Source organism: Streptopelia decaocto, assembly GCF_964273445.1.
Source record: "Streptopelia decaocto genome assembly, chromosome: 2".
Taxonomy (NCBI): domain Eukaryota; kingdom Metazoa; phylum Chordata; class Aves; order Columbiformes; family Columbidae; genus Streptopelia; species Streptopelia decaocto.
Window position 1 is genome coordinate 33,226,531 of NC_138655.1, and position 24,301 is coordinate 33,250,831.

General features: G+C 38.3%; 1 protein-coding gene across 1 annotated transcript; it reads right to left on the minus strand.

Annotated features, from left to right (window-relative positions):
- Positions 1 to 928: 928 nt before the first annotated feature.
- Positions 929 to 23,090, minus strand: PI15 (peptidase inhibitor 15; the record flags this gene model as incomplete). Its single annotated transcript, XM_082045278.1, has 5 exons — positions 929 to 1,064; positions 4,075 to 4,190; positions 4,334 to 4,466; positions 4,738 to 4,856; positions 22,818 to 23,090. The coding sequence occupies 5 exons, from the start codon at positions 23,088 to 23,090 to the stop codon at positions 929 to 931; spliced, it is 777 nt and encodes a 258-aa protein (XP_081901404.1).
- Between the last annotated feature and the right edge of the window lie 1,211 nt (positions 23,091 to 24,301).

Consider the following 24,301-nt stretch of genomic DNA (forward strand, 5'->3'; position numbering starts at 1 on the left):
TGCAAAGTACCATTATACCACTATGACTGTGCTCAGAAACACAGGAAGGTAGAGTTAGGCTGTGTTATTATACCAGTATAATGATGTAGTTTTCTATCTAGTTAAGACTTTAGGTGTTTGAGTTAATAGCCACTGCATCTTGGCCAGTGTGGCTCCTCATTCGCTCTACTTTTCCTGTCTACACACAGGCATCGTTGATGATAGCAGCAGCCATGTGCTGAACTCCTGGAATGCCATAAAGCAGGGGTGTCAAACTCATTTTCACTGGGGCCACATCAGCCTCGCAGTTAGCTTCAAAGGGCTGAATGTCATTTTAGGACTGTAACTACTCCTACATTTATGCAGTCCTGTATAAATCAGCCCTTTGAAGGCAACTGCAAGGGCTGATGTGGCCTCCGGTGAAAATGAGTTTGACACCCATGTTGTGCATGAGGTAGGTAATATCCTGCAGTTGCTCTTGCACGTGTTTTCCTCTGCTGAGTCCCATTGACATTGCAGTTGAAAGCATGAGTGTAAATGGGAGAAACCACTGGGAGCATGAGTTGCTTTGCACGTCACACTCCATTTTTAAAGCACAGTATTAAACAATGACACTTCTCTTTCTGGAGCTACTGTTTTTAAAAGGAAGTAACATTCTATCTTTTAATGTGCTTTTAACAGAACCTAATCTTCAGGAATCTACACTTGCTAAGGTGAAAATTAGTTTGCTCTCCATTAATAAAATGTAAGAGGGTTAATGCTAGTCTTAAATCCCAAAGTGTTAAAACCAAATTATACTCTACTTTGAAAGCTAATTATACAAAAGCATACAAAAAGAAAACATCAGAGTATTATTACAATATCTCTCTATATATAATATGTGCAAAATTCAACATACAAGCTTCTTGTTACTCATTCATTTTCTTTCAAAAATAATGTAAAACTTAACTTATTTAAACCAGTATAAGTAGTTTGATGTTACTCCTGGGAAACAAAGATTGTTGGTACAAGAACCTCCATAGCTTGGAGGACAAGCAGAACATGGGACTCCTACTTTATATGGTGCTTCTCCAATCCAATTCCCCCTGAAAAGAAAAAAGGGAAAAGAATGCTCAGTGATTTCAGAGAGGAAGAAAAAAAAATAATTAAATCATACTTGTTTTGAGCTATTAAACTTAATATCTTCAGTGATAAATGCCCTGTTAGTGAAAACACACGTGGATAGATTTCTGCAGGTTACTGACAAACATTGATCTACCAGTTCCCCAAAACAGCAGAATCACCATATCACCCCAGGCCAGTGGTCCACTCCATATCCTTTAGCATTTGCAGTGATGTCCTAGTCCTCTTTCTTTTGCTACAGTCAAGTGAGTTTTGACTTTCCGAGCCTGAGACAGAGTATTTTTTACCCAAGGGCTATATTTATGAGAAATGAGCAACAGATGCATTGGTACAAGGTTTTCTTGAGCACTATTTTTGTCTGGCTGTTATCTTAAAAGCTTGGTTTTGGAAAGTGGAAAAATGAACTGAGCAAAATCTTATTCTCAGGTTGCACTACCCTGGGTCCACATTGTGAATCTCTGAGGCTGAATTCATGGTTAGAGAAAAGGGAAAATGAAAAATATTTGCACCAGTAATGTATTAAAAAGAACTGTATTGGGGCATTTGTAGTGGTCTCACAGGTGTTAACAGATGAGAAGGAGGGCTCCCATCTGGTGAATACAGCTGTGTAATAGAGCCTGGGGGGAAAGGTGTACAAGTCTGGAGAGCGACAGTGTGAAAAGAAGTAACTCTGAAAGATCTAGAAACATCTGAAAAATACATCCAGACTTTAAGGTGCTTATATAAACACCAGGCTTTTAGAGATTCATTTAACACTCGTGATGTAGGCAGGAAGTTAAAATTAGATTTTTATTTAAATGTTATGTCTCACTGAGTAGAGAACTTTCCTCTAGTTTGCATATGACGTGGTATAGCAGTGAGTAATGCAATTATTTATGAAACATTTTCTCATCCCCCACTTCTCAGCCAATATCATTGGATCAAAAGCCCTGGTCTGGGTTATGCCTTGGAAGAACATAGGAATCTCTCAAATAATTTGCTCATTCCTATTTCTCTTCCAAATGGGTACAGCAGACTAAGTGCTCATGGAATATATTTAGTTTGATAACAGATATGGAAGTCCAGAAAGAGTTTGCTAAAAGCTGCTTTCTGCTTCATTTGCTATGCAACACATGGCTGATTTGTGTGAGTCCATTAGATAACCAGATACAGGGCCTTTCTAAACTTTGCAACTATCCTACTTACTCTTTTTTTTCTTGATTTCAGAAACATAGATACTTTTTAGCATTACAGCATGGTATCAGTGAAAATTATTTGAGTTCTAAATCCTGAATCTTTGCCAAATTCCAATCTTAATAACTCAGGTTGGGTCTACAATATTCACCACCTTCATCTTTAGAGGAGTTTCTGATGTGCTGGCTACTCAGAAGGACACACCCCTTATATGGCAAAGAGTCTTCTGCATGTGTGCCCAAGGACTCTAAATCTAATGTCCTTAACTCAATTAATTATTAGGAATATAAACTTAAGCCAGGCAAGACCACTCAATATCCTTTTTGTGGCTGTGCAAGAAGTAGATGTGAAAATCCCAGTTCCACTACCTATGAAACAAAGATCTACTCAAAATCTCATCCAAAGAAGAAGCTTATAACTCCAGGCTTTGGCTTGCTGTTTGAGAAACAGTGGGATTTTTAGACTGAGAAAACATAAGTTTTCATTAAAACATTGTAAACTGATACACAAACTATGCATCAGTTTTCAATAATGCTTAATATATAAACCCATTATTTTCCTACATATGAGCATGAAAGATGTACACTAGGACGTCTGCAATTTTTAGTAATTTTTTTTTTAAATGGACATATGCAAAATATAGAATTTGGGTTTCTCTTATAAACTTTGATTTCACCTTGTCCATGTAAAAATAAAATACAGATTTTGCTGCCTGATACCCCTTAGATTCATTTTTTACCAACTTTTTCTAATAGATTTTTAAGACAAAAGGACAGAGAAATCTCTTTGATTTCCAAAGGGTTGGTTTGATTGTTTGTTTTTTTCCAAGTCACTTCTCTTACTAAATCCTATCTTCTTTTTTTAAGTTGAAAAATCTTTAAAAATTCTTTTACTCTTGTAACAGCTAGAATAATGATATATTCCTGCATATTCTTTGCCACAAATGGAGCTGTGCCACTGAGAGTTTATGGAAAATATGTTCAATTAATTATACTTAGATTCCTATACAGAACTATGGCTTTGTCTAATATTATACATTCAGAGAAACAAGCCATTTACACTGTCCATGCTGCTTTTGAAGTGCTCATCCAAACAAGACCTGAAATCAAAGCTCTCACAGAGCCACACTTTAATGATGCATTCTGAAACTGACTGTAAGTTTGGGATGATATCTAGGAAACACTGGGAGAAAATTCACTTCTTCATTTCAACCTAACATAGATCTCTGCACAGCTGCCTAATATAGGGCCACCTATACTTGGCCTGTACTTTGAAAGACCCTACTATGGGCAAGATGAGATTTGTAGACACTGAGCTTAGGTCGATGGACTTCGTAGGAAACCTGTGCTATGGATGCCATTATGCACCATGGTCATAAACAAAAGTATCTGGTGGGCAACAACATGTTTAGAGTAAATCAAGGGCCTGATCTATAGTGCAGTTGCTTACCTCAGGAAGTCTAGCTCATCAGGACTCTATATAAAACAGGCAGAAGAAAGAAGGAATTGAAAGTAAAGTGGAATCAGCATAAAGGAGGAAGACAAAAAGAATTATAATAACAACGACAATAGAAAACAAGCTTTTGGGTTTTTTTCCATACACATCAAATTGCTTCTTTTTCTTCCTTGTATACCAAAGTCATGCATTTTCTGTATATTCAGATGTAAAGTTAAAATTAATAAGCAGCTTGCAGAAAAAGCACAAATAGAGGTCAAGCTGTAGAAAAAGCAGTAAACAGTCCTATGAGAGGACCAAAACATGCATAAAGAATAAAATTAATATTAAAAGAAAATAACTCACTTTGGGGCATAGTTGCATACCAAGTAAACAGCTCGTCGCCAAACAGATCCCCAGACATTCATATTGTGGCATGTGTGGATTGCGCAGCCTATGCGATTGGAAGTGGCCCAAACCATCTGAATAAATATTTATTATTGGTGAAGTCCATATTGAAAAGAAATATATATATATACATTTATTTGAGAGAGCTATAAATACATCACAGAAAAGTCCAGCTTTGGACGGTAGATTTTGAATAGAAGAATGTAATTTATATAACCTGTGTGTAATGGGTGCACATGGGTCCATAACATCGCATGGGGCACCTGGGGTTGCAATCCTGAGGATAAGGGAAAGCATAATCCTTCACCTCATCATACCATGGCTTTACCAACTGGAGAATAGATCGATACCTGGGTTTGTTCGAAAAACAGGAGGAAAAACATGTCATTTTAGTTTTAGGTATCTTGGAACTTTCAGCTGCTAATCCCTCTTATGCAAGTCACCTAAATGCACATTTATCCATGCCTCACTAGGGGCATAATATTAAGCAATAACATTCTTAAGCCAAATGAACATAGATTAATATTAATTATTGCTAGAATACTGGATGACACTTGCATCTGTCTAAGACCTGGTTCTCAAAGGCTGACAAAATAATTGTTTTATACAGTATCTGCCTACCTTCCAGTTCGTACAGACAGGTTCTGACCCAAGAATCTCAGTAAGTAGGACGGTCCATGGTCCCAAATGCATGTAGCAGCCCAAGCCTCTGCAGATTTGGCAAGAGTTTCATCCCAAACCTGAAAAAATAAAATATTCATAACAATAGAACAGAAAAAACCAAATAGCAATCAGAGTGCAAGAACACAAGAAGTAGGTATCTTAAGTCACAAATACGCTATCGTAACACATCCGGTGTGTAATGTAGGCTCAGAGTTCTTGATTTCAGAAAACTGAAGGGCAGTATGTACAGGTTCTAGTAGGGTTTGCCCTAATGCTGGACAGAATACCTGCCCACATCATCAGGGGAAACCAAGTATTCAGATCGCTCCCTTTTTTTCTGAGAAAAAGAACCTTCCCTGAACAGGCATTCTACTACCATTTTCCCTTCTGTGTTGATGAGATCCATGTGTGGAGAGAAATGAAACACAGACAGTACTCAGATGGAAATTAAAGAGGTGAGGTACACAGGGAAGAACAAGTCAGCACAGGTATTACAAAGCCCACAAAACCCCAACACATTTGAAATAGGACCTCAGGGAGTATCTACAGTGAGAGAGAGGGTGTGTGGCAGCTTTTCATATTTGAGGCCACAAGGTCAAGAAAAGGGATTCCACAAATGTAAATACTATGGATAGTTTCCAGGTGTGGTACGAGTTTCATCATTTTGTTCTGCGTGGGAGCTGACATTGCTCCCTGCCTGGAATAAAAATATAAGACCTCTGTAAGAAGAGACAATTTGACCTCTTAAGTTCTCTTCCAATGGTAGGAATATGACAAGTGAACTTAAACACTGTCTCATTTAAATGCTTTTCCTGCTCACTTACATGTTTGATTTGTAACTCCACTGTTTTCCCCACAACAAATAGGCTGTCTCATTAATAATGGAGATATCAGCAACAGAAACTACTGTGTTGCTGGAGCTGTAGATAAAGAATATCTCACTGCTATATTACAGCTACACAGAAATCCTAGTACATATTAGTGATGAGGGATACTCAAGTAGGCTCTAGATCCTGGAATTAGATGTGCTATTCACATACCTCGAGTGGAGTGTTTTGGTGCAGGACAGTTTTAGTGAATTGCAAGTATTAATAGAAAGGCAGGAACAGAATGTGGTAAAATTGCCTACCCAGCCCATTACAACTTTTTAAAGAAAAATGCAAACTCATAAATCTTGAGTGGCTACAAAACAGAGAGTATACTCTTTGAGGTACGAAATAACAGACAAATTCAGAAAAAAACTTATCAAAGGACAAGGCAGCCCACATCACAAATATTTTCCGTTCTATCAGCTAATAATGATTTCTAACACTGAATTCAAAGGTTTAATTTCACAAACTTGCAGAGTGAAAGACAGACTGCAGATCATGGACTAGGACAGTAATTCATGGCCTGACTTCTGTCTGGTAGTTTGTGAAATTTCTCTAAGTGAAAATGACAAAATTTAGTAAATTGCATGAAATTGCTTTCTCATTGATCCAAGCTTTTGCTGATATGGAGTGGGTGAGGTGCCTCCTAGATTAAAGCTGAAGTTCAACAGAATTAATACAAACCCTTAACACAAATGATCTTCCATTCAAGAGGACCTACCTTATGGAAAGTAAGATGGATGGTGCTTAAAGCAAAGCAGATTTACTTTACACCTGTATGTAAATGTCACAGAACAAAGTCAAAGCAAATTGCCAGTAAAAGGACAAAAAGGAGAAGTGCTAGGAAGAAGCATGCTAAGAAGAAATGGTCTTCAAGCCAGGAAATACTTTGACTTCTGAAAATCTGAGTTTCTTGGAGGAGTTAGAGATAAGTCTATAGCTTGGGAAGAGGAAGACTAAGCAGGAGCACTAGGGTAAAGGTGAGGGAACGTGGAGCTGCTACAGAACCATCCAAAATCCAGGACATGCTCCAAGGCCCAAGGGGAAGAAAACTGTGTACAGACATTTGTTCAGCTTTGTACCTCTGATATTAAGTCAATTAGCTGCATGTGGCCAGTGTAAAAAAAGCTCTTTATAATCTCTGTGGTATATCAGTGATCCCATAAAAAGTGCTTAAAGGCAGGGACAACAATAGGTACGAGTATAAAAATGTGCCTAGGAAGAGTGCGTGAGAGCAGGGCCACAGTCAGTGTTTGGAGCCCACCCAGACCCCGGCAAACGGAGGAGCACAAGGATCCAGCGCATGGGTCCAAACACAGCTGCCTGGTGTGCATCCATACAGGGCAGCTCCGCCAGGACTGTGACACCCCATAAACACCCTCCTCTGCTGGGATTAATCATGCTTCTGGCACGAGTGCTCCCTGCCAGGAGGCTGAACATGAGGTTTGCGTGCTTGCTCCCAAGTGACCTGGCTGCAGTCCCACAATAATCTAAATGTGTACTGTATTTGCACAAATAGCACCGAGCTCCTGATTTCTACACAGCATATTTTCATGTACTAAATTGCCTTGCAAATTAGCATGTTAAGTGTTTGATAGAAATGTGAAGACTGGATTAGTTTCCTTATTAATGCCCCTTCTAAATGAGGCATGGCTCCCACCTTAGACAGTGAGCACTGATAGTCCACTTCAGTTTCTCCTTAGCTTCATTTGCTGGTTCTCAAGAATCATCTGCAGCATTTGATAGGTAAAGTTTCAGAGAGTTGCTTGAAATAGGTAAAAGTTGTGGGTTTGACTAGTAAACTTTACAGTGATATATTGTGTGCTCTGCTTTCCGTTATCTATTCACACTTGACCACTCTCTGGACATATGAAATTTTTGACAAACGTAGAAGAAAGATGAAGAAAGAAAATAACAACTGATCAAGAAATAAGTGGGAGGGGAGCATGTGCAGCAGTTTTTAATTTCCTCCATTCTTTTATTAGCAGGCTGGTGAACAGCCCTTGTAGAGTCCCCTCTGGTTGTGTAAATCATTTGTATTTCATGGGAGAAGATGAAGTGCTGGACCTTTCTTATTTTACTTTTATTTTCCCAGAAAAAATTGTGGTCTCAGTCCCTCTAAGACTAGACCTAGACCATCTCCAAAAGAAAAGGCAAATAATTAATATGGGCTGAAGCAGAAAAATTATTATCTCATAATGACTTAAAATCTTCTAAGTGTAACTACTCCTACATCTATACAGTCCTAAAATTACACTCGGCCCTTTAAAGGGAACCATGAGGCTGATGTGGCCCCTGGGGAAAATGAGTTTGACACCCCTGTTCTAAACTGTCAAAGACTGTACCATTAGTTCACCCATTTCAAAAGAAATCTGATCCTGAGTCTACATTTGTATTAATTTGTATCACTGTTCAGTCCCCTGTTATGGGTGTGTAAGATAAAAATGCAAGGACATATAGATTTTTTAATCCATGAGGCTTCATTGTAGTACACTGATAAATGGCACATAAAGAAACAGAAAAATATCTTAAAAAGAGAAGCCAAAGTAACCTGAAAGCCAGAGGGGCAATTTCTGTATGAGGATAAATAAAAGAGCTCAAGATAATTAGCAAAGAATTTTAAAAAACAGCATGATAAATAAAATCATAAACTCTGAAACAATGGTCAGTTCAATGTTACTATTGAACATGCTGCATGACATGAACATAAAACTGCAAATGGCAAAAAGGAAAAAGATTTGCATACACAGTGGATAAAGGACTGAGGAGATGACTCATCTTCAAATGTTAATCATGCGAACTGCCAGTGCCAAACTGCTCATTCTCGCCCTGGGGATAGCAAATCTTCATTTGCTAGATCATTAGCAGCTGGGGAAGCAGTCACCTTCTTTCCAGTATAAAAATCCTCTCAGACTCTCCAGACCACTGATTTGGTCCAGCCTGGAAACCCTCCCCACCCCTCAACTGGGTCAAACTGAGATGCGATAAGAGTTAAGTGTATCATCACATTTCTACTGGCAACTTCAAGTGAACATCCTTTGGCCAATTTATTTTTCTTTCCTCAGCCAAAGATTACTTTCCTAGAAAGCTGTCTGACTGTGCCCTCCCCTACACTGCTGCCTGCAAAACAACACTGCAAAACTACACTTCACTTGAAAATTGCCAAGCAGACTGAATACAGGGAACAGGCCAGTGCTTCTACACAGGGAGTCTCAACACCAGAGATCAGTTTATGAGGTTTTATGAGGCAGCTCTGGAGTGTTCTCTACATTCACGCAGCACATGCTGGTTGAGAGTCAGTAATAAATTCTTACCATTAATAAAACCAGCAGGAATTTTGCCAGTGAGTCCAGAATTTCACCCAAGATGGTTGGGTTTTTTGTTGTTGTTGTTTTTCAGGGGTTTGTTGTTTTGTTTTGTTTTGTTTTCCTTCATTCTGTAGACAAATACTAAAATAAATTCTGTTATTCCCCTAATGTATAATAAGCAATGGACTGTAAAATAAAATTTCTTTGATGTTGAACGACATTTTTTGAAGTCCAAAAAAGTGAACTTCCTTCCCCAAGAAAAGCATTTTAATGTTGTGGATCACAGTCCCCTTGCACCCCCCTCCACTTCCTGCAGCTCTTTCTGTAGCTGTCTCTCAGTTGTTCTGGTAATTTATATGTGCAAGGGATGGAGCTACTCTTTTGTTCTTTGTTGGAACAGCTTTGTTGGAACAGGAGGTCCTGGTCACAACTATCTTCTTAGGTATTAAAACAACGGTGAAGCTGAATAAACATTATGATGAAGAAAGAGAAGAGAATTAACTGCAATGTTACAAAGATCTATCTGCAACATTTGTTGAACAATATTTGGCTGTTCCCTTCCTACATGAATAGCTATTCTTTAATTTGAGGAATGGTGTGCATAACCATTTTTAACTATAATTTGAACTTAGAAGCAAAGTTCTGCTCATTCTCATTACAGTCAGAATTGTACCCCTAATACCAATCATTTAAATGGAGTAGCTTTCTCTTGATACCCTGCTCAACACATCTGAGGGGGCAAACCCTGTTGCAGAACAGGAGATAAAGCTGAAAGCAACAAGGTACTTCAGATCGCAACCTCACTACTTTAAGTAGAAAACATTGAACAAGTGTATGCAAGACAAATTAAATAGAGGTCTCCTAATCCAAATCACTTGTTCTTGCTGCAAACTTTCTAAAGGACTGCAGTATTAGTGAAAGCACATTGCTAGTGTGGAGACATTTACTTTGTGGTAATTTTACCTGAAAAGTAAAAAGTTTCATATTCCTAGCTTTAAATTCACTACTGCAACAGCTGTTAGCACAGCCTGAACATGCAAACTTTCCTGAGAACATCTGTGAATGATGGTTAAATTACTCTAAAAGAAAGCAGGGATTCAAAGCAACTTTCTCAGGGTCTGGAGTCCATCATTGGTGCTAACAAAATATCAGGCCTCAGGATTTTGATGGTATCAGGGAACCATGTCATTTGGGACATGTAGCTTTATTAAAGGGGGATGTATATTCACTATAGGCCTTCAGTATGACTAGATGAAATATTTCATGTCAGACCCTCCATAAGGACCTTCTCTTTTCATGAAGCACCTCTCAGTTTTGCTGCACACAGGCTGGAGTCCTAGTCTGGCTTCATAATATACGTACTGTGTAATTACATAAAGGTTAGGAAACCAAATGTTTTTCTTGTGTAAGGTCTGATTCGGGACCTCTGGATATCAATGAAGCTCATGACATAACTGTGTTTTTTCCTTAAACTAACCTGTCTCAGTAAGACAGTCCAAACACAGTCACCACAATATTACTGGCTGTAACCAGTACTAAAACACTGGGTTTCAAGCTAACTTTGTAAGATCTCAGTGTGCATTCCACAGCACGCCAGAAAGCAGTAAGCATGTCTCTGAGCTCAGCTTGGCCATCCAAAGTATGACACATCTGCACAAAGGGCTACGTCTGGTCATTTTCTGAGAGATTTTTCCATAGCTGGAAGATCTAGAAATATAACACATAGTACAGGTGCATTTAATGAATATTAATTTCATAATTTTTTGAAATAAGAGGAAAAGTTCAATCACGACAGTGGCCCTGTATGACTATTACTTTAGTGCCTTCTTAATATGTCACAAGGTTTCTCATTGTTTTAATGAGAACTTTAAAAACATTTCATAAAAAGAGAGGAGAGAGAAGGCTTCCTTACTCTGTTAAGGCTTTCTCTCATACTTTGCGTGATGCAAATGAGTTCTGAGATGTTATACATCATCCCAAGTATCACTAGCTAAGTCAAGAAAGGAAAGAATGAATGTCTCAGAACTTCACATAGACCCTTGATGGATGCTTTTCTTAAAAAACAGACAATCTCTACCCCTGCAAGTGTAAAAATGTTATATCCCTAAATGGCTTTTATGTAGACCAGAAAATGTTAATGACTTGTTTCCTATTCTGAAAGAGGATACCTCCTCACTATTTGAAAAATAAGCAGAATTTCAACGTTTCATAATTTTAAAATGGAAAAAAATCTGTCTGCTCTATAAATATCAAAATGGGCATGCATTTCTGTTACATCCCTTCAACACACTGTCAAAGAAAAAAAGAAAGACAATTCATAATTTTCTCTTTCCATTTTGATGATACCTGTCCTCAGATTTATAATCTGATTCATAAATTCTGCAAAACATGCTTTGATTTTTTTTCGCTTCCCACAGAAAGGAATTACTGGCTTCTTCCAAAGTCATACATAAAATGTCAGCACTTTGCTGCATTTACTTTCTTTAAGAGTGATGTTACATTGTCTTTTTCTCATGACTCACTACATCAAAAGTAAAAATTAAGTACATGCGGCTAAAATGTTTATTTCAGCTTTCTTACAGGTAGACAAAAAGTATTAATTCAAGCAGTAAAATACCTTCCAAGCAAAACAGATACTTAAACCAGTAATACTTTTAGAGCTGAAAAAGTAAATTGAAATCTAACATTTTATTTGCCCTCACTAGAGACGCCACACCTGAGAAAGAATGACCGATACTGTCACGTGGAATTGCATCCCTTTGCAAGTTGTCCTTAAAGTTCAGAATTTGGAAGAGGAGAAAGTTAAGATCCATTATTCTTGGCAAATATGGAGAGTGAGAAAAAAAAAAAAATAATACATCAACCTAACCTTTGGTAGTCTGCTTCTTCATTATGCAATGTGTGGAAAAAGAAGAAGTATTATTCAGATGGGGATGACCATTTAGTCAAGGATAACTTTCCATGAGAAAGCTGAAGAATTTTTAATTTTTGTTTTTTCTGATTTCCTGATTTTCAGAGACAAAAATTAGCCTGTTTTCAGATTAATCAGATACCTTCCCTGTAGTTCAGAAAGCAAACTTCCAGTGACAAAAGAAAATATCTCACATAGTATTGTAATGTCTTTATGCATGCCTTGTTGTATGAGAGAGATACACCATTACCAAAGCAAATGGCAATGACCTTTACTCTTCCCTGCTAGTACCCTGACATGGTTATTAATGGTAACAGGTAGCAACAATTTGTGAGCAGAATACACAGTGATACACCGTTTTAATGCTTTTCTCATTCTGTATGGATATTTGTGTTTAAACTGGATGTTTTTAGAAGCATTTAACTTTGCAGCCCTCGTGGCCACCAAAAAAAATGTGGAAAAAAAAAAAGGGGACAAGTAGGAGCACTCATTCACTGAGGCTGTCAGCCAACAGGCTGCATAGCCAGGAGAGATGAGCTAACTGGGGAATCCATAGATATGTCTTTAACTTGAGACCCTATGGCATCTGCTAATGATCATTTTAAAGCATTCAAGCACTACAGAACTGTGCTTCCATATTTCTTTTGCCATCATAATCCTTAATCTTTCCTGGCTCAATTGTGTTGCCAGTAGCAAGGAAGCTCCCCTCACTTGCACAAGAGTACAAGAGAATCTCAGCAGAGCATCACTCTGAATATCAAATACCAGCAGCAGCCCTCAGTACTTTGGATTTGGGATGGGTTTGTTGTTGTTTGTTTGTTTTTGTTTGTTTTGGGTTTTTTATTGTTTCATTTTGTTTTTTTTATTTTGGTTTGGTTTGGTTTGTGGGGTTTATTTTGTTTTTTGTTTTTCTTTTAATATGATGTATCAACTAAGATAACACTCTGCATATTTCTCAGTGGCAAAGCAAGTAGTTTAAGAAAAACACACACATTCTGGTCACTCGCTACCCTTCTGGGAATTCCCTGTGCGCATTGGGCTGGGGCTGCTGTCTGTAATGCAAGACAGCTGCTGTGTGACCAGCCTCTCAGCTGGCTGCCACTGATGGTGCAGCTGGAGTGACAAGCACCACGTACAGGTTTGAATGCAAACCCAGAGCAAACAGGTGGAGTACACTGTTTTAATAATCCTCTTCTTCAACAGGTCCTTCACACAACTGCAGTAACATAACAAGATTGCAAATGAAGTGTTGGATATGCAATTTTAATACAGTTGCATGGCAACACTGTCACATTTTGCAGTAACAGAAAGTGGCTATTTGTCAGTTTTGGCATCTTATTCATCATTAGTTTATTTTTCCTGTGTCTTCAGATTGTTATTTGGCACAAACGCATCCACAACAGATCCCATGTCCCTTAGAAAGATGGCTAGTAGGACCTTATTTTAGCAGTGATCAGTCAAAAAACTAATTTTGTTCTCCTTTAGCCCTGTGCTTCTGCTTGTTTGCCCAGGTGAAGATTAAAAGCTTGCTTCCAAAACAGCAGCAAGTGAGAAAGAAGAAAACCTCACTTCAAGTGATTTCTTCCTGTGAGAAAAACATTAGGAAGCTAAGGGATGAAATCCGACATGTCCAGCACATCTGTGCAGCCGTGCTCCACAGCTGTTAGCGCAAGCCCCAGAGAGGATTCACAGATGTAGGCTGCTACCCTCCAAGACGCAGGTCTTGTCCTCATGGGTCATTCAGCCGTGCAGCCTTGCACCGGCCATACCGCTTGCACACACGATGGCCGTTTCTCAGAAACCCCACAGCAGTGTGCAGGGCACACAAAGGTCCCTTGCACAACTGCTTCCTTTCTCTTTTGCATAGCCAAGCCTGTAGCATTTTCAGTTCAGAGGCTTTCTGTAGGACCCCACACCATGTTCACTACCCCAAATCTGGCACAAAGCTTAATAAAATAGCCCACCAGCCTTTCTGCCTACATGTTTTTTCAGCAGAGTGACTGAAAAAACCTCACTTTTTTTCAGTGTATACTGTGTGATGAATACATATGAGCTCATTGGAATTTATAGAGAGATTTGGCAAACTGTATATATTTATTTGGGCTCTGAGATCATTTGGGCTTCGTGCTCTCTCTCTCTCTCTAAGAATATGAATACTTTTTTCTCTCAACTGCCACCTGTTAGAAATTTTACTGTGCATACTGTAATTGGTGTCTACTACATGTGCAAGTTCTTTCCTAAATACATTAGGTACCAATTAGAAAGTTTACACAGAAAATTGCCAAAGTCTACCCTCTAGAGAAAAAAAATATTGATGGGAATTGAAGTTCTACACTTCGTTCTTTGGCAAATAAATAGGGGGTTAATACATCAAGCTGCTTGTCCATTACTCTACTGCAACCCAAAGTAAAATTGTCCAGTGTTCCATAGTCAATTTACTCTGATATAACCAAACCTCCAAACATCTGATTCACAGCTCTGAAGGACTCAGAATTAGAAGGTCTGTCTTATAGTAGTCTGGGCATCACCAGACAGATGTCCAAGAAACTTCTTTGCCAGCATTTCTTTTCTTATGAAAATTCAAGTCTGTATTTTATACAGAAGTTCATATTCCTGGGTGTCTATCTGGTCCAAATTCAAACTCCTATCATTTGAAGCTTGACCACTGCTAATAGTCAATTTGTTTCTTCCAAAGGTTGTCTGCATTTCTTTTCATGTTTGGCACCAGCCTTTTAAACAAGAAGAAACAAAGAAAATTGCTAGGCTGTCAGATTTAATAACAATAAGCTTCCCTGATATGTTATTATTTGTTTAGCTTTTGGAAAAGTTAAATATTAGAGCTACATATCTTAAAATACTCAGTGCTTTCATAACCTACTGCAAGGAGTATTTTAGTTGGCAAGAGCTTATCTCAGAAGTGGTAATAAAAAGGACCAAACTTTGTCTAGATTCATGTCACCCTGACAATTGGTCATAAGTCTGAAAAGGAAGGTGTCTGACCTCTAGAATTTCAAATATGATCAGAGAAAACTGCCTTTTCTCAAAACCATAAAATGTGAATGAAAAATGCATTTCTTTTGTTGTGCCTTGTTTCTCTTCTATATGAAAAAAAAATCCACATATTTTTGTCACTAACCGCTGAAGTTTTTCATTAAAACAGAAATGTTCTTAATTTCTTTAAAAGCTTTCAAAGAAAACACTTATTATTATCTAAGTAGCTCTAACTGAAAGTTATGGCAGCATGACACAAAAGAAAACACATAGCAGCTTCTTTCTTCTTTCTGCAGGATGAAGAATGAGAACAATAGTTTTTTGTTCTCAGAAGAAGAAAACCCAAATTGAGATTCTTTCTCTTGATAAAGATTAACAGATATCACTGTACAGATAGAGGTACATTCTCAATTGAGTTAAAATAGACCTCAAACCCCATCCCAGGGCACGTGCAGATGCATTTATACATGGTGCTGAAGACAGTATTCTGTGTGCAAAATGCAAACAAGCGGTTATCCTGGGGTTTCCATCCTTTGCTGTCTTTAGGATACACTTTTCCACAGATCTGGATAGATTATTCTTCTTTTCAGTTTTTCTTTTCAGGTACGGAAAGAGGATAAAAATGTTGAGAGGTGTAAGGTTACTACCATCTCCATTCATGTATCAAACAAAGCACTGTGTACTTTGGATCAAGATTCTTGTGAAAAATGCCCTGTCTCTGTTTTTAGCCAAGAAGTTCAAGAGGTGCTACATTTAATAATAAAGGAATGTCTAATCTGAGGGCTCTGGGCAGGCTGCTTTTCTATCTGAGACTTTACTAGGTTGTTTTTTGTTTGCTTAAACTCCTAGAAGGCTTTCTGCTAATACTAAATTTAAATAATGTAAATATTCTCTTCTAAAACACCATCAAGAAGGATGTTTTAAAAATCTTATGCATAAATCACTGGAAAAGGAGCTTTAATACCAAAGTAAGTTTAACACAGTCATTCTTTATCACAATATTTATCAGCAATAGCATTTTTGGGGAAGTACTTCAGATTTTGCAAGGAGTCCTTTCCAGGAAAGAACCTTTCTGTTCAACCAATAGGTCTTCTGTCATTCATTCTGACCATAACCAATGGATTTTGTACTTCTTATAGCTAGCATCAACTTTAATTTGACCCTAGATCAATACCAGTTTAGTTACTGAGACCAAATGGGGCTTCCTAACCTTTTCTAGATAAAACTCTGCTAGAAAAAAGAGCAGCATCTTGTGTCTCACTGACAGTCAATGAGTTGTACAGCGTTGTATTATTGACAGTGGTGCAGTAGAAAATAGATAAGTGTATATACTCACCTGTGAAGCAAAAGAAAGCTAAGTAACTATACTATTCCAAAATTAGCAGAAAGTAAGTTCCATCTACTCTTGCTTTCTTTCAGCTTACCATCAGCTTACCATGTTTTACTTCCACTCCAGAAAAAGGCTGAGTATGCTGGAAAATGATGGCTTCCTTTCGAAGCTGTCAAGCAGACAGAAGCCCAACTGTAACTGTTGTAAACCACATCAGTTCTTTCTGTTTTCTTCTAATTTTCTGGGAGAATTTATATTCCAGAATCCATTAGCCCATGATCTTGAGACACTCCTGGTGCTGGGTTTTGGCACCAGGAAGAAGGGACATAATCAGTTGGCTAAACAGAAACACAAGTGGTAGGAGGGAGAAACTGGAGCCAGTGAACACATTTCACCATTACACCCCTTCTCATTTGGTCTCACCTCGCTTGTGACTTCCCAGCATACAGCGAGCTAAAAGCCATGGCAAATTGGGATAGGTGGACTACACTGAGGAAGCTCTGAGCTCCCAGAAGACTGGGGATACTTAGATTTAGTTTGTGCTCTGGCATGATAAAAAGCAGATTAAGATCTGTGTACCCTGATTCATCATCTGATTACTTTATTTCACCCTTCACCATATACATAGGATTTATGGGAACAGGGCTATTCAATGGAAAAAGTAGGCTGCCAGTAAATTCTAGAGTAAATTCTCCATTGCATTATGGCACTTGTGTTAAAATGATGGGCATAATCTGCTTTGACATTTAAGGGTTCTGTTCACTGATTTAACAAAAGAGCTGTAAATGGAATGCAACTGTAATTTGCTCCAATATGCAGAAGTATTTTAAGACATGCACATGGAAATTAAGGAAACATTATATGTATGCATGCATCTTAATTAATGCCAAGAAAACTGTCAGTAAATACGTAAAGGGTAATGTTTGAAATGAAAAAGGAGAGAAATTCTATTGAGCAGTTTAAAAGTGCATATAAAGATTAATTATCTGAGTTTTGGAGGGAAATATTTAGGTTAGACATTTGGAAATCTTTTTTATTCCTAAAGTAAAACATTTGCCAAGAGATGTGACTGAGACAGCATCACTATATGTGTTCAGGAGTAGACAAGATGAAAACCATATGTATTTAATGCAAAAGGAAGTCCTGTAACAAGGCAGGGATAAACTACATGAATTAAGAGATCATATCCAACTCATTAGACATAAATCTTGAAGGAACTAGCCCTGCAATGCTTACTTACAGACACGGATGATTTCAGTGGGACCATGTAGATGAGCCAGGGCAAACAATTCAAGAACAACTTGTCCTCTAAGATTTAGAATGGTTTGTAAGAAACCACACTGACAACAGCAAGAAGTACGCAAACAAATTGAGAAGCTTATTTATCAGAAATGCTTTTGAATTGAAGAGAAAGCCAAATTAACTCACTTTTTTCTATGTCCATATTAAAGGCTTCAGGTATTAAATAGCACTTTGGAAAACTTGAAGTGTTTGGGGTTTTTTTGCAGTGCTTTTTTTTTTTTTCATTTTGTCTTACCCATCACCTACTGCATATTCATAGAATTCTTAAGATCACCTTGACAGAAAGAAAATTTTAGCAAGACTTTCAAATTTATGAGTGAAATAACAATGCAGTTATTTACATTTGTGACCACTAAGTTGGCTATATTCTTGCTTCTCTGACCTGACTTTGTAAGTTGTCTGTAGATCTTCGTGGACAGGAAGCAAAGTCTCCAAATTCATCCCCTCAGCAAAGAAGGTCACTGCTGGGCCATAGAGAGCGAACAGATTTTCCCCATGACTCACATGGACTCCTTCATAGGACTACAGGAGTTTCTTTTGGAACACAATTACTTTTATTTTAGAACAGTTCATTTCCTTTGCTCATTTTATCACAGTCTTTCATGTGGATTTACTAAAAATGAATAGGCTCAGATTCTCCACTCCCAGCTCGTCTGCCACCAGCTCATGAGAAATTATCTTTATGCTGCCATGAAATAATTTGTAGTTACCCAAACTAACTCATTTTAGGCTAGTCTGGGAATCTTTTACTCTTTTGAGTCCTACAAAGTAACATGTTCAATGAGGGGTAGATTTCCCCAAATATATAAGTGCATTTATGCAATCACTGAACAAAAATGAATTGAAACTATATCAGAACATGTTCTATATATAAGCAGGCTCACGTTTATCGAGAGCATTTTTCTGCTCTTAAAATCTTCACACAGTATTCCACAAACATTCAGCTTCACGTTTTCGAGTGTGCAATCCTATTCCATCTATTATACTTCAGACACGCTACTGCCAGTCTACAAAGGACTATGTTGATCAGTACTGGGCCCAGGACCTATCCTTGCAGGGCCACCAGTGAACTACTCACAATATCCCATATGGCTCTTTAACAAGTTATTCATATCACCTTAGAGTACTCTTAACTAGAACAGATTTTCCCACTTTGCCTACAGGAATGCCATGAAGGACAGTGTTTAATGCTCATTAAGGCCCAGTTATATGAGTTACTCCTTCTGCTTGGTGAATGTGAAACTGTAAAGAGAATGCCTGTATGTAAGTAAGCACCTGCTCAGACAGGTTTTGCATGCACACAGGGATGTGGGCTGCAACAAAGAACATATGGACTTTTAAGAAACTGGCCTCAAGTGAGGATGCTTGTAGAGAGGGTAAAAATTATATTGGATTCTCAAAGGAACAGGTATTTCATTCCCAAATGTTTTGGAAGTCTAAATACAGCGCCAATGCATACTAAATGACATGCTTTATCAGACCCAAATTTCAGCTGGCAATATATTGCAGATCCATACTGGTCTCCCAAGTAGCCGAGATGTTCCAGAAAGGCAACACAGGCCTCTACAGTACAGAATCAGCATTCAGAGAAAGGGATTTGCTTGTTCACAGACCTCCTCTAGATTTGCAGATTTAAATACCTTCCACACTAGACAGCTACAGGAAATTCTACAACACACTTCTTCTGAATCATAAATTGCATGGAACCTTTCTGCTTTCTCCAGAAAAAGCATGCAAAGCCAAGTGCATGATATTCACCCTTTGCCAGGTCAAAAAGATGGTGTAATCTAATCTTTCTTTCTGCAGGTATGACGTCAGCTTTTATAGCACAACCAAAGACTGCAGAATGACAGTGTTGGGATGAAGAATAATTAAGGATATCATAAGAAGATATGAATTAAAATAAATAAATAAACAAATAAGTGGTCATTACTTCTACCTGAAAGTAGAAGAGGTTTGAAAGTTGTTCCCCTTCTCTTTCCTTCATATATGCACTAACTCTAGACTTGTATTTGCAGAAAAACTTCCAATTGAAGGCATCAGCAATGCCAACACCCGAATCAAAATGAGTACTACTTTAAAGACTGACTCATAAGGTTCTGATATCCCAAGAGAAAGATGACTCAAAGTGTCATTGGCATAAGACACACCTATTTATTTTGCTAAGTATTGATAATAGAACAATGCCTCCCATCATTGCTTTTGACTCCCCAGCTCTCCAGTTACATTGGGGACTGCATACAACAGCAGGTCGGAGCTGCACTAAGACTCACCTCTCCCAAAGAGAATTAAAACAATGCCCCAGCTCTGTTACTGCAGTGTTCATCAGAACCTCCCCTGCCTAATGCATGTGCATTCAAAGCCATTCTTCGGGACCTCTCTTCCCAAGTCCTATGGCACACAAAATTTCAAGACAATAGGGGCAGATTAAATAATGCCCAAGTAGTTCAAAGTATCTACAAATGCACCGAATGTGTGAGAAACAGACTGCATCAGGGGAAGGAATAGAATGTGTCAAGGAGAAAAGGCCCCAAAAAGATTGAGTATGGAGAACTGGAATCATGAGTACCAACCCATACAGCTAAACCCTGAGCTCTTACCAGTGGAGAAGAAAATGCAAATGGAACTGTACAGAAGTGAGAATGTGTTACAGCAATTCATAAGAAGAACAGAGTTCTTAACAAGATTAGGAAAAAAAAAAAAAAAGTAAACACAATTTAATAAGACTGTGGGCAGAGAGAAGATGAGAAAACATCTTTTTCTTGTGCTTCCAAACTGCTTAGTCCTTCTCTACTTCAACACACAAGAGATTTCCCCAAACTATTGCATTTGTAATTCCAGCTTTCTAACATGTGACATCCTTTTAGTCATTGTTAGGGGAAATGGGAAAGACCATTTTCATCACTGCCACTGCACTTTTCCATAGTATTCAGGACAGGAGCACACACTCTGTGAGGTTCTTTTAAGCACAGTGCACATTGTCTGCCAGTAATGACAAAGTGTTTGTTGTCTTATTTATGCAAATGAGTATTGAGTGACACATTTATATATATATCAGCAGTAACCTTACATTCCCATAAGACACAACAGACACCATGCCATCCACTGAAACCAAAGAAAACACAAAGAAAATTCAAATCGCCATTATTGATACAGGGGTCCCTAGTCTTGGTGTGGCATACAGCAGTATGTCATCTTCAAGACCTTCTTACCAAAATGTTACTGTAGCCATGGAGTTAAGAAGTTAAATAAATGCTACCATGGGTAGAGCAAGCTATGTGGGATGTTGCTTACTGTTGTTTGTTTGTTTGTTTGTTTGTTTGTTTGTTTTTCTGTAAAGTTACATGGGACACACATGCAGACTGACTAAATTCTGGAAGAGAATTGGTGGCAAAGGGGATGGCTGTCACTTGAGGATCCACGTTCAACTTGTGCTCTGGATCATTACCTACGTGGCTGAAGTGCTGCTCTGAATTCTGCAACATGAAGTCACAAGATACTTTCAGATTGGAAAACCACACATGAGAGAAAGCCTTAGACCTTGCCCTTGAGACTACTAATGGGGCTGATGCTGACAGGAACACAAGTACATCGTATGGCTGGTCGGTACTGGTGAAAGCTACAGTAAAATTGGCAAGGAAATGTATAACATGTAAGATGTAAAGAGCACGGCTTCAGTCTCGACTTCATATCAAACTTAGCATAGCATCATTGCTATGCTAAGTTTGCAGAGCAGAGCTGCAGCAGAATACCCAACCAATATAGGTAAAGTCTCTATAGTTTATGCATACAAGTGCATTAAAATAGATTTAATCAAGGAAGATTGCTTTCTCTTTTGAAGTTTGATTTTTGTTTGTTTGTTTTTTGGGGGTTGGTTGGTTTTTTGGTTGGTTTTGTTTTGTTTTGTTTTACTGAACAGGCTAAGAACATTGCACTTACAAAACTCTTGGGAATATGGCAGGGTGCTGGCTTCACTTAACCAGACTGCAGGAGCACATTTCTAAAACACACAAGCCAAGGAAGGGCATGGTAGGCTGCCATTCCCTCAGACATTACAACAAAGTTTATTTATGCAGAATCAAAGGAAATGTCAGTGGAGAGCACAGCAATGAAAATGATGACTGAGCTTGACTTCTAACCTCTCTGTTTTTTCTGTATCTGACCTTTCCACTTAAGCAAACTTCAAACTCAGCCTATGGTATGGCAACAGGTCTTCATACTGCAATGTTTTGAGTGCAGTCAGCATTTTGAGCTGCTGCTGGGATGTGCTAAGTGGGTTATATGATCAAATCCAGATTTAGGTAACGTCTGTGATAGAAAGATGTCCAAATTGTTAGTCATTAGCAGCTAAAAAGGAGGAGTTGTTATTACTGTTATCCTCTTTTTATGTCAAGCTGATGGTGTCTTGTTTCTCAAACATGTTAACCATCTGTTGTCACATGAGAAACTCTCTGACTTTAAGCAGATATTAAGGTGCTGACACAACCTGTCTGTGCTTTCCAAACAGTTTGAATACCTTATTTAGAAGGTAAAAAAAATTCTGCTCGGCCAACCTATGTTTAACATTACAGCTCCACAGTATGCATGCATTCAAAGTTGGAACACAAAGTAGCAAACATGCTGCTTTAGCTACTAGTGCCAAGTATGAAATCACAGTGAATGAATAACTTCTATCATACCTGCGGGAACAGATCATTCACGTAATGAGTATTTACCAATGAGGGGAAAAGGTGTCTGCCACAAGCATAACATTTTGAGCATATTTAAAACCTTCACATTAGAGAAACATTTAAAAGATGCATTGTATTCGATGGAAAAATAAAAGTATTCAGTGAACACAAAAATATGCAGTAAGTAAAACACATGAGCATGAGACAAACAGTGCATCAGATTAATTCCTTTGCAAATATATTTTTACCATATTATCTCTGAAAGTATTATGTGTGAAAGAAATTTGAAATGGTCATTGGTTACCTTTTTGCAGACATCAGGGCAATGACTGTGTACTCCACAAAAGCAATGGGGCTACTAATGATTAACACCTTAAGCACATGCAATCACATGTTGTGATTACATATTATTCCTCAGACCAACAAGCAGTTAACTCACAACTCTATTTACTTCTATCCCAGAAGCTTGATTGGGACTATTTATCGAAATGAAAATTCAACAGGGCAAGTGAGATGTTCAGAGTTCAGTATTTAGCAAGCAATAATAGTTAAAAATCATTTGTCAACTTAACTAAACCTTCATAATTTTTTTTTTTTTTTTAATGAAATCACTGACTTACAGTTTGCTTTACTTTGAAATAAACAAAGTTCACTTACCATATATTCCATGTTGGAAGCAGGTGGGAAAACTTTGCCTCTGACTTGATTATGATAATCAAGAATGGCAATCATGTCATTCTGTGAAATGTAGCGCTTCCGCCTGGCTTTGGGAATTTTTGCAGAGTCCAGATGAGCTGCCAAAGCTGTCTCAATGTCAGTGAAATTACTATCTGACAGGAGTAGGTCAGTGGAGTTGGGTAACACTAATGCACTTGTTTCACAGAGAATGGAAAATAAGAAAGCACAACTGATTGCAGTGATTATTGTCATTTTGGGGCCAAAGGAGGAAGATAGGCCACAGAGGTACTCTGCTTTAAGTCAGGGCAGTAGAAAACAGATCTGTAGAAGAGAAGATGTCAAATATGTGATTCTGTACACCTAAGTAGCAATAAAAACTGAACTGGCAGGCTGTGATCAGAAAAATTATTCTGTCTGTCAGCTCAATCATAAAAACAATCTAGTCAGAACATGTGTTACTGAACAATTTTTAATAAGCATATTAAGTGAAAATATGTCCTTACTACAAACACACAAAATGAAGTATCATGGTACCATGGATTACATGAACAGAGCTAGTAGTATCCCTGAAATAGTGACAGTGCTATCACACAAGATCAGTCCATAAATCACACTATAAATCTTAAATGGGGAGACTCCAAGAAACCTCACAGAATGTTTTCCACTGAAAATGAAAAATACATGCTAGTCTATGCCTACCCCATATGCATGGATTGTTTTGACACAATGTGGCACAGATAAACTAGTAGGCAAAAGACAACATATAAAGCATGAAAGCAGGACATCTTATAAACAGCATTCAAATCTTAACTTCAGCAAAATGTGATGAGCATTGATAAAACTGCATGCAAAGCAAACTTACTGAGCTGAATGGCTTACCTCTGGATATTACCAAGAAAAAAAAAAAAAGAATACAGTCTATTGTTCTCCCAGTATATATAGCACTCTCCTATATGATGATATGAACCTTTGTGAAGGGTGTCTCTTATTACAAACCCCCAAAGAACAGAATTCTGCTGGTTTTGAAGCTTCTGGCCACAGGAGCTGCTAACAGCTTTTATATGTTACAGCCTGTATGAGCCAGAACAGGCAGTTTCTCTGAAGGTCTCTGCTAAGGCAAAACGAGAGGGGAGGAGCTCTACAAAGCACACAGGCAGGGATTGGGTGGCATCCCTGGAGTGTAGGTGGTTTGGACATTCAGTCACACCCCCAGTTTCTATAGTACAAAGAGGCAACAAGCTAGACTCTTTTTGTGGTACTTGCTACCTTTTTTTCTCCGTATTTGGTTTTTTCCTCATTTCACCAACACCACGCTGGCTTGGCAAACGTTATTTTACGCAGCTCCTCCCGCACCCAAGGAGCAGCATGGAGCGAAGAGAGTTTGCAAACCGCTGTTGGCCCAGTCACAAGAAACAGAACGTGTGCAACGCCGTCCCCCGAGTCCCGTCCCGTCCCGCGGGGCA